This window comes from Esox lucius, chromosome 11 (assembly GCF_011004845.1).
Source record: "Esox lucius isolate fEsoLuc1 chromosome 11, fEsoLuc1.pri, whole genome shotgun sequence".
NCBI classification, from domain to species: Eukaryota; Metazoa; Chordata; class Actinopteri; order Esociformes; family Esocidae; genus Esox; species Esox lucius.
This window is the reverse complement of record NC_047579.1, coordinates 2,496,903-2,512,246: the sequence shown is the minus strand read 5'-3', so window position 1 is coordinate 2,512,246 and position 15,344 is coordinate 2,496,903. Positions and strand designations below refer to the sequence as shown.

The window sequence follows — 15,344 nt, the reverse complement described above, 5'->3', positions numbered from 1 at the left end:
TCTTAGAAACCACGCTCCTCCCCACACAAACACTATGTCCTGTATCTCTACACACAACATACACACATACTCCACTCAGCACACACATGGTTTATTCAAGGTCTTCTTGTTTGGATTTGTTTTCATTTCCTCTTCTTTGACTGGACAGCCTGACCAGTAGCGGCATTGGGCATTTCTTTTATAGCAATCAAAAATTCTCTAGTGAGAACATGTAGTGAGATGCTTCCTGTGCCCCGAATGGCCCCCTGAAACGCTGCTTGCAGCTCTAATGATCATTTATTATGATGCTTCCTTTTGGCGTTCTTGAATGGCAGCCAGCAGATTTGGCACGCTCCTGTTCGGCTCCTCGATGCGGAAGCAATGCACGATTTCACGCGAAGTCCCCCAACTGTCAATTGCTGTGGTAGAATCTGGCTGGTGTTGTTGTTTCGTTTGGTAAGAGCAACTTGTCAATTTCAACAATCATCTCCTACGATTTGTCCTTGATTCCGTGCCATAAGATCCTCCATGCACGCTTGCCTCAGGTAGTTGTTCCAGTCGAAGGTGGTGTTCTCGCTGATACCAAGCTCCCTATTGCACAGTTTTCCCAATGTCACTTCCCAGGCCTAGAGATGGATGAAAGTCTTGGCCCCATTATGAACAATTTTAAAATGAGGTTGAGATAAAAACATTTTCTTTTATTTAACCTTTATTTAACCAGGGTAGCCACATTGAGATTAACAATCTGCCCCTGGCCAAAAGTAGCAGCAGAATTTACAGTACATAAAATCACAATATAAAACAAATTATCGTTGTTCCAGTAAAGATCAAGATTCAAACATTAACAGCAACCCAATATTTATCATGGTTTTGATTTTGGACTTAAAATCAATCATAGTTACTAAACAATTTAGTTTTAAAATCTTTTGTAGTTAATTCAGGTAGAAGGTGCACAGCACTGGAACACTTTATTTTCCTACTTTAGCATGTGTCCTAGGAACCATCAACAACATATTTATAAGTGCGCAAGCAATATTTCCTATTAGTCTGTTGGACAATATAAGAGCATAAATACACTGGGAGCTTTCCAAGAATGGCCTTGTAAATAAAAATGTACAGTTGGGATAGTCTGCGTAGAGCTAGTGATGGCCAGCCCACTCTCGCATATAGGGTACATTGATGGGTGAGAGATTGTTTGTAACATACCTCAAAGCCCCATGGTACACATTTTCAAGCATACGTAATGAGGACACAGAGGCATTCATGTACAAGACATCACCGTAATAAAATGCAGGCAGAAAGGTAGCATACACAAGGCGCTTTCTTGCCTTATAAGAAAACAGGATTTATTTCTGAAATAAAAAGCCAACTTTAACCAAATGTATTTTTACAGAGTGTAAAATGTCTTAAAGGAGAGAGTGTCATCAATTAAAATCACAAGTAATTTGTATACAGATACAGACTCCATTACATTACCATGCAATGTAGTAAGAGATTGAAGTGTCTCACACCCACTGTGAAATTTTGTCGAGGGTCGGTGATTATCTGGGGATGTTTCATCAAGGCTGGAATCGGGCTCTGTTAAGGATGCATGAATCAAGCCAAGTACAAGGTTATCCCGGAAGAATACCTGCTTCCTTCTCCTCTGACAATGTTCCCCAAATCTGAGAGTTGGTTTTTCCAGCCGGACAATGTCCATGCCACACAGCCAGGTCAATCAAGGTGTGGATGGAGAACCACCAGATCAAGACCGTGTATTGGCCAGCCCAATCTCCAAGCCTGAACCCCATTGAAAACCTCTAGAGGAAGATGGATGGTCACAAGCCATCAAACACAGCCGAGATACTTGTATTTTTGTGCCAGGAGTGGCATAAAGTCACCCTACAGCATTGTCACAGAGTGGTGGAGAGCATGCCAAGGCACTTGAATGCTGTGATTTATCTAATATGATTTATCATGATTCATCTTTGTCTCATTCTTTTACATCACAAAAACATTGCATTTTCACAGTTGTGTGTAGGCTATTTATATCCTGTATATATACTGTATGTATGAACTAGTGTGTGCGTGCGTGTGTGTGTGTGAGAATTGAAAATCCTCCCGTTGTTGTCTATGCAGAATCTTGTCAATAAGATGTGGCTGGGAGTAGCCTCTCAGGACAAGATGGAGATCCGCTGCTGCCTGCCTAAGCTGATGCTGGCACAGCATAAAGCAATGCCCTTTTTCATACGCAACAAACTCTGCAAAGTCATCGTTGACATTGGTCGCCAGGACTGGCCCATGTTCTACCATGATTTTTTCACCAATACCCTGCAGGTAAGCCCTGCTACAATTGTGTTGAATATATTGTGTTTGCTCTTTTCAAAAATTCCCTCCAGCAATGTGTTTTTGTTTTACTTAGAAATCTTTCCCAACATAAAACCAGTGTAATCTTTCAATAATTGAATTTGACTGTGTTAAAATATCAAGCATATGCTATATGTATTGCATACAATTTGGGTACTGGTAAATTGTACTTTTTGAGGACACTTTGCTGCAATAATTTGCTTGTCTGGCAAAATGTTGCATTTTGTTTCTGGCAAGGGTAACAATTAGATATCTCACAGTGGTAGGTTTCCATCCTCAGTATTTACAAGAAACAGAACAAAATAATATTTTTTGCCAATATTTCTAATTTAAAAATGTTGCTAGTACTGTCTTGGGATTGGTGAGAGACACTGAAAACTTGCTGAAACTCTATTCTGAACTTCTGTTATTACTCGAACGCATTTTGGTCTACAGTCGAGACGAAACGTCACCTATGCAGTAAATTTAAAGCTACTCCGTATTTTCTACCAGCATCTAACAGCAAATAATGATTGGATAAAACAATCGCATTATGTTCTTATGATTCACTTACAGTTAATGTAATTGAAAAATTATTAAAAAACATTGAATGCATTTTTACCTCATGGCTATTTATAGTTAAATACATTAATGAATAACGTTTATAGTTATTATTAAGAGAGAATCATACTGGTATATGTGTTCCATTAAATAAAACTTAAATAAAAAGCTCCACAACACTTTGCTGTATATCTCATGGATCTATTGGTGTGTTCTGTGTTCCTGCAGTTGATCCAGTCTCCTGCAATGGCACCCCTTGGTCTGGTTTTGCTCAAGACCACGTCTGAGGAGCTGGCAAGCCCACGGGAGGATTTGAGCGTGGCGAGGAAAGATGAGCTGCGCAAACTTCTGCTGGAGCAGATTCCCACAGTGCTGGGACTATTGACAGGTGAGTGGAAGGTTGTTCTTTTCACATACAAGTGTTGTTTTTATGTCAGTCTGGTTGCCAACTAGTTCTTATCTTGTTTTGGATTCATGTAAACTCCCTTTGATGCCGATCTGTTGAGCAATCTGCAATAGTGTATGAAAAATAGGGCTAGGTATTTGCACTGATCTCCCCATTATATTTCAATTCTCAAGCTCCCAATTTGATTTAATTCTGAAACAATTTTGATTAGGTCCAAAACATTACACAAAACATTACATTGCTTTTTATTTAACAAATGTATATTTATCCATAATAAAAAATGATAAGTACCTAATTCATTAACAACCATGAAATAATGGCAAATTAGCTAAGGCTGTGACTTAGCTTAGAAAATAGTGTAAGTCATTCCAGGAAAGTGCTCACAATGCATTTTCCTGTGAGTGTTTTATCACTATCAATATTTAGTTATCTGATTTAATTATTCCAACCTGCTTTCAGTCATCAGTTATAAACATGTATTTATAATTCAGCCTGTCTTGGTCTATTTTTTGCTGCGAATGCCAGCAGCTGTTGGTTGGACCACTTAGCTGGGGGAACGCATATGCAGCCAATGGTGTTTTAGAACTCCGCTGCAAACCCCGACAAAATAGTCAACCAAGATATTAAAAAGGACTAGTTACACTTGCGTCAATGAAAAGTTGTTCAAAAAGAAATAATTTGCAAAGTGTGCATCACTAGTAACAGCAGAGCTGCCGAGATTGCTTACTGCTGGTCCAAGAGCATTTCTTGGATCTCCAGCACACTTCCACCAGGTGCTGGATCATCTTGTGTGAAGGCATGTCTTGCAACCTCTGCTTCTCTATAAGCACATGGTTGGCCGTAGTCCTGTGATAATTTTTTTTGCAATGTTCCTCATCCGACCAAGCAAATGTGCGGTTTGCTGGACGTTTGAGAGCAGCCTGTGAGGCTAAGCTTAATGTGTGTGCAAAACAGCCAATGTAAAGCAGCTCCATCAATATCATAACACATATTAGCAGGATCTTACACACAAGAATAACAAGATATCGGAAAATCTATTTTTTTTTTTTTTTGCCCTAATTGAAAGTGTATGAAACTGTTAGTTTGGCAGGCATTTATCGACTCTTTCATCCTAGATAAGATGCCAGATCGATAAGTCCCTCTAAAAGTGCCTGGTTTTACGTCAAAACGATGTCCGCTGAGCCACGGTATCTTCTACAAAATGGTCCCATCTCTAAAATGTGCCCTCTGGAATGCAGGGCATAGCAAATCATCCATCATATATCAAGATTTCAATTGGAAGACCAGCTATTTTAAAGCAAACAAAATCAGGAACACTAATTCATACTATTACAAGGTCTTGAAAAGCCCCAAAAGGACCAAAGACACTTGAGCTCCAAGGCAGCCAGCATTTCCAATAACCAGGAGTGCAGTTCCCTATTTTTGATTGGACCCCCAAAATGAGTCATTACTCCTAATAGTTTTATAATAGCTGGTCATCCAGAGATTTTGGTGATCCAGAGATTTTGGAAGATTAGTTTATTTTTTTCAATAGTTGGTCTATCCAAAAAAACTATTTGCAGATGTTTTTTTTTATTTCATCTTGACTTTTCACCAAATTCTGTGTTAGACCGGTTAATGGGTCCCTTGGGAAAAGCTGTTGAGGATTGTGTTGTGTGGATACATTTTTACTTCCCCTCATGCTGTGACCAAGGAACTCTGAGCTAGGAAATTTGATAGACAGATATAGGCAAAGCTTGTGCTGAGAAGAAAATTTAAAACCTTGATATAGACATTAGGCATATCAATCTAAAAATGAAATTTGAATGTATCCAGTTAACTGGTTTAGTCACCCTGACCTGAAATAATGATAGATGGAGAAAAATATTACTAGGTCTGGTAAGCTATGAACTATGAATATAACCCTCCCGCCTTTTAATTTCTATATTTCATGTGACAAATGTTATTATTTCACTTGATTGTAGTGTTGTCGTGATACCAAAATTTTAACTTCGAAACTGATACCAAAATGATACCATATCTCACTCCGTTTATCAGCAAGTTTTGGTTTTGCAGTCGCAAGTTCTCCACCTGTAGCCATTGCTAATCCATGAAGATCCTCCTTTTGCCCCTTGGATCCGCCTCAAACACACACCTGCCGCACAGGCGTGATGTCATACACAGGTCCACTTTTCTTAAAGACACAGTACAGCTTTTTCTTAATGCCAGTATAGTACCCTTCCGAAAAAGCCAGTACCTCGATACGGTACCAGTACCGGTATACCGTGCAACACTACTAGATTGCTATTGGTCAGACCTCCCCGGAAGATACACCACCCTCGTTTAGTTAGTCATGCTGGTGGTGTCTGATAGCTACACTTAACAAACAGGGACATATCCAGTTGTCCTACTTTAATATTGGTGCTCATAAATAACTGTACATCTCCACACTGCAGGCATCCTGGAGACAGTCTGGGATAAGCACAGTGTTACGGCCGCCACCCCCCCTCCCTCCCCAACCTCAGGAGAAAGAGGTGAGAAAGTGGGATGGGAATTTGGGTGGCACATTTCCTTCCAGAATGTTGTTTGTTACCCTTTGCAGGTGTAATTATATTGGATTACTGTCAGTAAATAGATGATGCTACTGCTTTTGCTTACCCTGTTTCAGCTCCACCAAGTGGTGTGAACTACGGTGGAGGAGACAACTGTTTGTCTTTTGTGTTCTTGCAAAACCTTTACAGTCCTAGTGGGGGTCAAAAATCCCAATACAAATAGTAAAACTATCATTTGGACCTTTTGGGAACATTTCAATGCTCCCAATGAGGAACATTTCAGGTTTAAGGTAGAAGATACATTTGATGTTTGGTTTTGTGGCTTAGAGTTAATATTTAGTTAGATTTTGAATTGGGATATTGGTTGATGTCCCTGCAAAGCCTGTAAGACAAAATCTGTGAGGACTGCATGACAATGTGCGACTGAGACTGGAAAATACTTAACGAGGCCTGTCCTTTGCACCCCCCCCCCCCCTTTAGCAGAGTTGCTGGGGAGTCTTCTGCAGGGCACCCAGTACTCCAAGCTGCTATCCCAGCCCATGCCAGCACTGGATGGTGACAGTGAACACTTATGCTCTCTAGCCCTGGAGTGTCTTGCACATCTTTTCAGCTGGATCCCCCTTTCCACCAACATCACCCCTTCCCTTCTCGCCTCCATCTTCCACTTTGCCCGTTTTGGCTGTGACCTGCGGGTCAAGCCCAAGACCACCCCCTCCATCTACTCCTCGTCCAACGGCGAGCACACCCCCCCTGCCAACGGTGGAGAACGACCTGGGCATCAGAACGGCAGCAGTGGACAATTGGACAGGTCTCGGCTGGGAGTTCTGGCTATGACCTGTGTCAACGAGCTGGTATCAAAGAACTGTGTGCCGCTTGAGTTTGAGGAGTACCTGCTCAGAATGTTCCAGCAGACCTTCTTCCTGTTACAGAGGTTAACGAGAGAAAACAACGCGCACACAGTCAAGGGTCGGCTGCAGGACCTGGATGAGAGGTCTTTACTATTTATATATAAAGTGTTCATGTCTCATAATGGTGGCAAGATGATCAAACTACCTTACTTGAATATTTTTTTTTTTTTTACAATCGCTAGGACCTATTTCTCAATACTCAGGTCACTTTTTCAAAACCCTTCACACATTTCTCCTAACCACATTTTTTGTAGTTTTTGTACATGTCTCAAATCAACAAATTCTTAGGTTAGGGAAAATATTTGTAGCTTTTTGCTACTGTATATTAAAAATGGTAATAACACAGTAACAGAGAGTCCTGGCACCTATTTCAGTCCATGTCAGTCATTGGGAGTACACTGCTATTTCTGGTCAGTACTGATTTGAAAATGTATACAGGTAAAGTAGCTTGTACTTTGTTGCAAATCACACTGGTTTTCCAAGATTTTATATGGTCCTGGACTCCTGTCTAGTTGCAGCATAGATGTGGCTTGGGCCACTCCCACAGGTGCACATATACTTGCGAAGCATTCCGGTTTACTACAAATTCAGTGGACATACCTCTTTCTGACATTCTGTGCTCTTTCAATAAAGCATTAAATGCCAGAAATATATACAGTATTTTTTGTTTGAGCATAGATTAATTTGATTCAACTGTTAGGTTGGGTATAACTGTGAAAGGGACATAAAGGCATTCCAATCATAGAGCAATACAGTAGGACCACTTAAAACATCTGAAGTACTCTATCTAACTGTTGAGTAACATTATAGTAACTGCCCTGTGTTTCTAGATTTCTATTAAAAATTATATTTTGTAATCTTTTTTAAGTAAACTGCAAGTATCACAGGAGTCTAGTAGGGTGGTATTTATTGGGCATCACTAAGACTGAGGTTTACTTGGCTCAGCACAAATAATTATTGTACTTCTCTAAACATTTTAGTTTGTCATTTAACAATAGGCAGACAGACCATTATTTTTCCCCAGTTTGAATTAAAATGGTTCTATTCCACTCTCCCTCTCTCTCTGCAGTTATGTTGAGAAGTTCACAGACTTTCTTCGCCTGTTTGTCAGCGTGCACCTTCGGCGGATCGAGTCCAACGATCAGTTTCCAGTGGTGGAGTTTTTAGCCCTGCTTTTCAAGTATACCTTCAATCAGGTAACAACACTCATGTTATTCTTCAGTACAACACATCCTTTCAGTTAATTTGTTTCCATTCTAAATCTGTTTGGCATAGAATTCTGTCATAAATATACTATTGAAATGAATTTAGGATAATTTAATGTCTACATGGGTGTTTTGATTTTTGGTTTTATCTTCTAGCCCACTCATGAAGGGTATTTTGCCTGTTTGGACATCTGGAGTATATTCTTGGATTATTTAACCACTAAAATCAAAAGTAGGCTGGCGGACCGAGACAGTGTGCTTAACAGGTAAAATTTAATAGATTTCCTTTTCACTCAATTATTGTATAAAGCAAATTATATTGAATGGATGATCAACAATGTCCTCCGATGCTACAAAAACTTGGAACATTTATGGTTCAGTGCCTCAATTGCAACTCCAGGGACTCTTAAATACCTGACTTTCTGTACTTTGCATTTTAGAAATTTTGCAGGTGCTTTTAATCAGAGCAACTTAGAGATGCAATTATAGGTTACTGTCTTGCTCAAGGACAAAACCATATTTAACCTTCGGTTACTGATCAAATGCACCAACCACTGGGATATGCAATGACTGCTACATTTTGAACGTTGGTTTTTTGCTTGAAAAGTCACTAGTCAGTTGCTGCCTTTTTTTTTTTATAGGCCACTAATCTGTCTGCTTATGCATTTATTTTTTAGATATAAAGATGCTTTAGTGCTGCTCTTAACTGAGGTTCTCAACCGAATCCAGTTCCGATATAACCAGTCCCAATTGGAAGAGCTGGATGACGAGACACTGGATGATGATGTAAGGGGCTTTAGTTCACACACTGGATTATTTTTGTCACATTGCCTATTGCTTTCATGAATCTTGTTTTGGAGGCCTGTCTGCCCCTAGGGCAGAAATGATATACATTATAATTGTTTTTCTCAGTGCTGAGGGCGGAGCCTTCATTTAAAACAGGGTGTGTGTTCTGAGAGGTCATTTGACCTTCAGAGGAATGATTTTCTCTATTCTAGATACTAACCTTGAGCATCTTTATTACATAGTGTTCATAGGAAAATGTGTGATCACAAAGCAGTGTGTACACTTTAACAGTTTAGTTCTTTGTGCTTATCTTAGCAACAGACAGAATGGCAGCGGTACTTGCGGCAGAGTCTAGAGGTAGTTGCCAAGGTGATGGAACTGCTACCCTCCCATGCTTTCTCCACGCTGGTGAGCATTTTCAAATTTTTTCACAATGTACATTTCTTGGAACAGTAAAAACATCCACACACTGTAATGCTCTTGATTATTAAAATGCTGATTTTATTTAAAGAGCATTACATTACAATATCTCAGAAAAGGGAGTACAACCCTGGCTGACCAAAGCAGGCCTTGGTCAGCCACTAGCTGCTGCTTATTGTATAGTATTATGGTTTCTATAAACAATCCATAATCAAACATGTGGTGCAACACCCACACCTTCTGTACTGTAGCTCTTTGGATTTAGCTCCTGAGTTGGCATAATCACTCAAATGCTTATGTTCTTTTTAATTTCTTTCAAGAAAATGCATCAAGCCTAATTGACGGGAGTGTTCAAATCTGACAAACATTGATTTTAGTGATTATTTTTTACCCTGACTCACGAACCATCTCTCTTTTAGTTCCCGGTACTTCAAGAAGATTTAGATGTGTACCTAGGTTTGCAGCAGTTCATCGTCACTTCAAGAACATGTGAGTGTGGCAGTCCAATCTTATGCAAATCAAATCAGAGTTAAAAGGATTGTCTAAACAGCAAACATTTTATTCTAATTCTTGTTATTAAGTAATGTGATAATTTTACATAATTTTCTTATGTTGACATGCAGGATAGGATGTTATTATAAATTATTATAAAATATATAAAGTATATTTAGTTGAAAATATTTTATTATTGATAGAATAACCACCATATTCCACCATTATTCAATTGTCATCTTAAGGTGATCTACTGAGGAAACTACAGACAATGTTGTTTTTTTCAACACTTGGTTGAGCAGTGTACAAATTTATTAAATGACATAGTTTCATCTTTCGCCAAAGATTAGATTCAACTTTATTGTCATTGAACAGTACGTATAACAGTAAGTATAGTACAACAAAATGCAGTTAGCATCTAAAGGTTTGTGTCTACCTCAGTACAAGGAGTATGTGCAACTGAAATGCAGGGACAGCAGCGGTGAGGTTCCTGAGGTAGACACAAACCTTTAACAACTGAAAACTTCCATTATCAGACATAGCAAGACTGTGTCAGAGTAGTGCAAGGGAGTAGTGCAACAAGGTCCCAGAGAGGCGGGGGGGTATGGTAAGTGATGGGTCACAGAGTTGTCTGGGTCACAGAGTTCAGCAGGGTCCCAGTAGATGGGAAGAAACCGTTCCTGAGCCTGCTGGTGCGGGACCGAAGAGATCTCTACTGCCTGCCTGATGGTAGGAGGGCAAACTGTTTGTGGCATGGATGTGAAGGGTCCCTGATGATCCTGTGTACCCTGCACAGACACCGCTTCCGTTGGAGTTCTGTGATGGCAGGAAGCGGGGCACCAGTAATTTGCTGGCTGGTTTCACCACCTGTTGCAGGGCCTTCTGGTCTGCTATGGAGCAGCTGCTGAACCACACTGTGGCGCAGTTTGTCACAATGCTCTTGATTGTGCAGTGGTAGAAGTTCACAAGGAGCTTGGTGGACAGACGGGCTTTGCCTTTGGACACTGCTGTGCCTTTTTCACCAGGGCTGAGGTGTTGAGGGTCCAGGAGAGGTCCTTTGAGATGTGGACACCCAGGAATTTGAAGCTGGACACATGCTCCACCTCAGTACCATCAATGAGGACTGGGGTTAGGCTGCAGCCTTTTGACTTCTTGTAATCCACAATGATCTCCTTGGTTTTCTTTGCGTTGAGGGCCAGGTTGTTATCAGTGCACCATGCCGCCAGGCACTTGACCTCCTCCCTGTAGGCTGACTCGTCATTGTCAGTAATCAGGCCTATAACTGTGGTGTCTGCGAACTTGACAATGGTGTTGAAACAGGGTACAGGAACGCAGTCATGGGTGGAGAGGGAGTACAGGACAGGGCTCAGCACGCAGCCTTGTGGAACACCAGTGTTCAGGATCAGGGTGGAGGAGGTGAAGTTGTTTAACCTGACAGACTGGGGAGTTAGGACTTAAGGTGGGCTAGAACTAGTTTCATGATTCTGGAGGTGAGTGCAACCGGTTGGAAGTCATTCAGGCTAGACGCGGTCAACAGCTTCAGCACTGGCACAATGGTTGCAGTCTTGAAGCACGTTGGGACAACCGCCTGGGACACTTCTGCAGTGGCTAGTCTGAGGTGGGGACGTCTGGGGGGAGTTCAGCTTTAATGGGTGTCTCTTTGTCGTCCCTGTCAAAACATGCATAGAACCTGTTTAACTCGTAGGTGAAGGAGACATTGCTGGCTGTGGGGGTAGTGTTCTTTGGCCGGTAGTCAGTGATGGCTTGGATGCCCTGCCACATGCGTTCAGAGTTGTTGTGGAAGTGTTCCTTGATCTGCATTTTTAGCCCTCTTGATGCACCTTTTCAGATTGGCCCTGGATGTGCTGTAGGCCTCCACATCGCCGGATCTGAAAGCAGATCGCTGGATCTGAAAGCACACTTCTGGCCTCACATGTTTACTGAAGGATAAATTGAAGTAGGAAAAGTGAGAGAAGATCAGACTGTCCCGTGTGGGGGAGGGGAATGGCTTTGTAAGCCTCCGGAATGTTTGGGTACATTTAGTGTATTGTCTCCTCTGGTGGTGCAGATTTGAATGGTTGAAATCCCCCTGCAATCACCAAAACACAGTCTGAGTGTTTTGTCTGCTGTTTGCTAATGGCAGCCTGTATTTCTTTCATTGCCAGCTTAGCATTGGCATCCGGGGGTATGTAGACTGCCAAAACAACAACAGATGTAAACTCCCGAGGCACGTTAAAAGGCCTGCATCTAATCATCAGGTATTCCAGATTAGTTGTGCAGTGACTACCGGTTAAGTTAGTGTTTGTACACCATGTTTTGTTTACAAATGCACAAACCACCACCTCTAGTCTTACCAGAATCAATTTCAATCCTATCTGCTCTGAAGACATCTCGTCCATTCCAGCTCAATTGCATTGTCGGGTATGTTGTTAAGCCATGTTTCTGTGAAAATCATGATGTAGCAATCCATTTTTCATTTTTGTGAGCTGATTCTCAGTCGTATTTCGTCCATCTTATTCGCCACTGACCATACGTTAGAGAGGAAAAGGCTAGGTAGGCCGTTGGGGGCATTTGTAAATGGCCTGTCTGATATACAAGGTCCTTCACTCCCTCGCTCCACCACCTCTGGAGGACTTTATTAAATTTAAAGAATATTCTTTGAGGATCACGCGAGCCTCTACCAGAGGAGACTTGATAATACCTCACAGATGTACCACCTTCGGTCAGACGGTCCTGTCTGTCCGGGGTGGGAACCTGTGGAATAGTCTTCCTCTAACACTAAGAGAATGTACCACATATAGCTCGTTTAAAGTCCAGTTGAAGAAATGGCTATGGGCAAATCAAAGTTGCACACATTAGTATGTATGTTTTATCCTTTTTTAAATTGTTTTACTTTGTAATGTGTATATGGATTAGTGTTTGTGAAGTTGAATGTAGTCTTGTGTGAATATTGTATATTGGATTTAGCAAATTTATGAACTGACTGTAGATGTCAATTTTATTTTGCAATGTTTTTGTGAGCTGTGTGATCTTCGCCCGTGGGACTACGGATGGAAATTAGCCCTTGGCTATAATCCGGCATTTTTACATGCATGTACTCCATGTCTTGTTCATTAACATGCACTGTCCCAATCAAATAAAACTAAAAATAAATAAAAAAGCCTTAGCCTAGCCCAGTTACCTCCACACTTCCCACGCCTTTGTTTATGATTTCAACGCTGCCTCCCGGAACCACCATTCGTCAATGCGAATAGTGTCTCCCGGGGCTTCCTCACAATCTCCGGTGGGTGGTGAAAGTTCTCAAAAACTCTGTGCATTGTGCTCTGATATCCAGGAGTGTTTGTCAGTTATGTAGTGTTTTGCTAGGCTGTACTGAGTGAATAAGCTAAGAACTATTAAGTAAATTACTGCTAATTTGTAACACAGCTGTTACATCTTGGTCAATAAAGTTCAGATTTATTAAAAGACACAGTTTCATCTTCAGCCATAGATCTATTGGGTTGATGTCTAGGGACTGTGCGGTCTCTTTAAGTGAACCATAGTGTCTTGTTTTTGGATACCTGCTGTGACACTACATGTTATCCTGCTGGAAGTATCCATGTAATGAATAGTTAACCAGTTCCTTCGTGGTTACAATGTTTAAATGTCAGACCTCCAGAATAACAATTTCCACAGTGCCCCTGAGTCTATCAGTTGGTAGCACCAGCATATATTTGGTTGCACCCCTAAACAATTGCACTGCTCAAAAGAATTAAGGGAACATGTAATCATCACAGTATAACACCAAGTCAGTTAAAATCAGGGATATCAGTCTGTCCAGTTACTAAGCCTAAGCAATTGTGAATCAGTGACACCTGTTTTGGTGCAAATGAATGTGACAACAGGTGCCCTGGAGAGGCAACAGCAAGACAACCCTCAAAAAGGGAATGGTTTTGCACGTGGTGGCCACAGTCAGTTGCTCTCTCCTTATCCTTCCTGACAGATTCTTCTCTAGTTTTGTTTGTCCCCATACTGGTAGCATGAGGTGGTACCTACAGCATGTTCAGGTTGCACAGGATGTCCAGCTCCTCCAAGATGGCACATCCATACGTACCATCGCAGAAGGTTTTCTGTGTCTTCCTGTACAGTCTCGGGAGCATGGAGAAGAAACCAGAGGACGGGCTGTTACATAAGAAGAGCTGGACAGCACCGTAGAAGGGCATCAACCCAGCAGCAGGACCGGTATCTGCTCCTTTGTGAGAGGAGGAACTGGAGGAGTGCTACCAGAGCCTTACAAAATGGCCTCCAGCGGGCTACTGGTGTGCATGTTTCTGAGCAATCTGTCAGAAACAGACTCCATGAGGGTGGCACACATCCTCTAGTGGGACTTGTGCTCACAGCTCAGCACTGTGCTGCTCAATTGGCATTCACCAGAGAGCACCCTGTTCTCTTCGCAGATGAGAGCATGTTCACACTGAGCACATCTGACAGACGTGAAAGAGTCTGGAGACAACATGGTGAACGTTCTGCTGCCTGCAACATCATCCAGCATGACTGGTTTGGCGGTAGGTCAGTGATGGTCTGGCGAGGCATATCCTTGGAGGGTTGCACAGACCTCCACGTGCTAGCCAATGCTACCCTGACTGCTGTTAGCTACCAGGACGACATCCTCAGACCCATCATCTGCTGCTGTGGGCCCTGGGTTCCTCCTTGTGCCAGACAACGCCCGGCCTCATGTGGCCTGAGTGTGTTGGCAGTTCCTGGATGACGATGGCATTGATGTCACTGACTGGCCCTCACGTTCCCCAGACCTGAATCCAATTGAGAACCAGTTTTTGGTGTGAGTTTGAGTCCGGCCCTCAGTCAGTTGGTGGTTTTGTGTTTTTTGTTCTCAACAAATTATGTACAGTAAAGATTTTGAGCTTTATATTTCCTTCATTGAGGCCCGATGTATGATTTAAATGTTCACAGAATTTTTTTGAGCAGTGTTTTTTTTTTTTTGTTGAGAAAAGCAAATATTAAATTTATTAATGTAGAGTAATCACTAATTCTGTAATTTCATTAGGTTGTATGTTTAGATTGCCTCCCTTCACATTTCTGATTAAACTAGTAGCACTGGGACTTTGGACATTGTTAAAAATGCAATCATGGCTACTGTAATATTGTTTTTTAACTGTTATTTTAAGGTATGTATACTGTATACTGACAACACATTATTTAGCCCAACAACATTCATTAGGTTTCTCTTTGATTTTGCTCTTATAAACTTTAATTTTAGTAAATGTGTCACGCTTTGTCAAGCTAGATTTCAAAGTGGCCTTTAAGGAGTAGTAATAGGATGTTGACTTGCAAACGTGTGGTTTAAAGGATGTACTGTAAACTACTAGGCGTGTTAGGCAAGAAAGAGTATTTCTTAATATATTTAAAGCAAGTTCAGGACTATATTGGAAGTGTTTTGCTTGACAGCTGAGAGGGTAAGCACATAGCATGTGAACTGCTGAGGGTTTCCTAATATAGTGAATTGTATACAAACTGCACACAATTTAATAAGGCTATTGACAGGTTTTCCCTACCTTATGATCTGTACATCTCACATTCATTGGGTGAGAGATCTGTAAGTATATAGGGGGTATGAGGCAACTTCCTACATTTAAATTGTCCGCTATGATGCTAATAAACCAAGCTCATTGTGTCTTTAACGTATGTTAGATTGAGAGGGAACATGTTTTTTGAAGAATAATCTACTGTAGGA

General features: G+C 41.3%; 1 protein-coding gene across 6 annotated transcripts in view; it reads left to right on the top strand.

Annotated features, from left to right (window-relative positions):
- xpo6 (exportin 6) overlaps positions 1 to 15,344 on the top strand; it is a 42,706-nt gene that overhangs the window by 5,650 nt on the left and 21,712 nt on the right. For 5 of the 6 annotated variants that reach the window (XM_010864993.4, XM_020051156.3, XM_010864992.4 and 2 more), the window contains 9 exons: positions 2,098 to 2,295; positions 3,094 to 3,253; positions 5,707 to 5,784; positions 6,283 to 6,793; positions 7,780 to 7,906; positions 8,072 to 8,181; positions 8,593 to 8,701; positions 9,017 to 9,109; positions 9,541 to 9,610. In XM_010864993.4, the coding sequence (XP_010863295.1) occupies positions 2,098 to 2,295; positions 3,094 to 3,253; positions 5,707 to 5,784; positions 6,283 to 6,793; positions 7,780 to 7,906; positions 8,072 to 8,181; positions 8,593 to 8,701; positions 9,017 to 9,109; positions 9,541 to 9,610 (1,456 nt within the window). The remainder of the gene's footprint in view (positions 1 to 2,097; positions 2,296 to 3,093; positions 3,254 to 5,706; positions 5,785 to 6,282; positions 6,794 to 7,779; positions 7,907 to 8,071; positions 8,182 to 8,592; positions 8,702 to 9,016; positions 9,110 to 9,540; positions 9,611 to 15,344) is intronic. The other variant, XM_020051157.2, reaches the window with a different exon arrangement.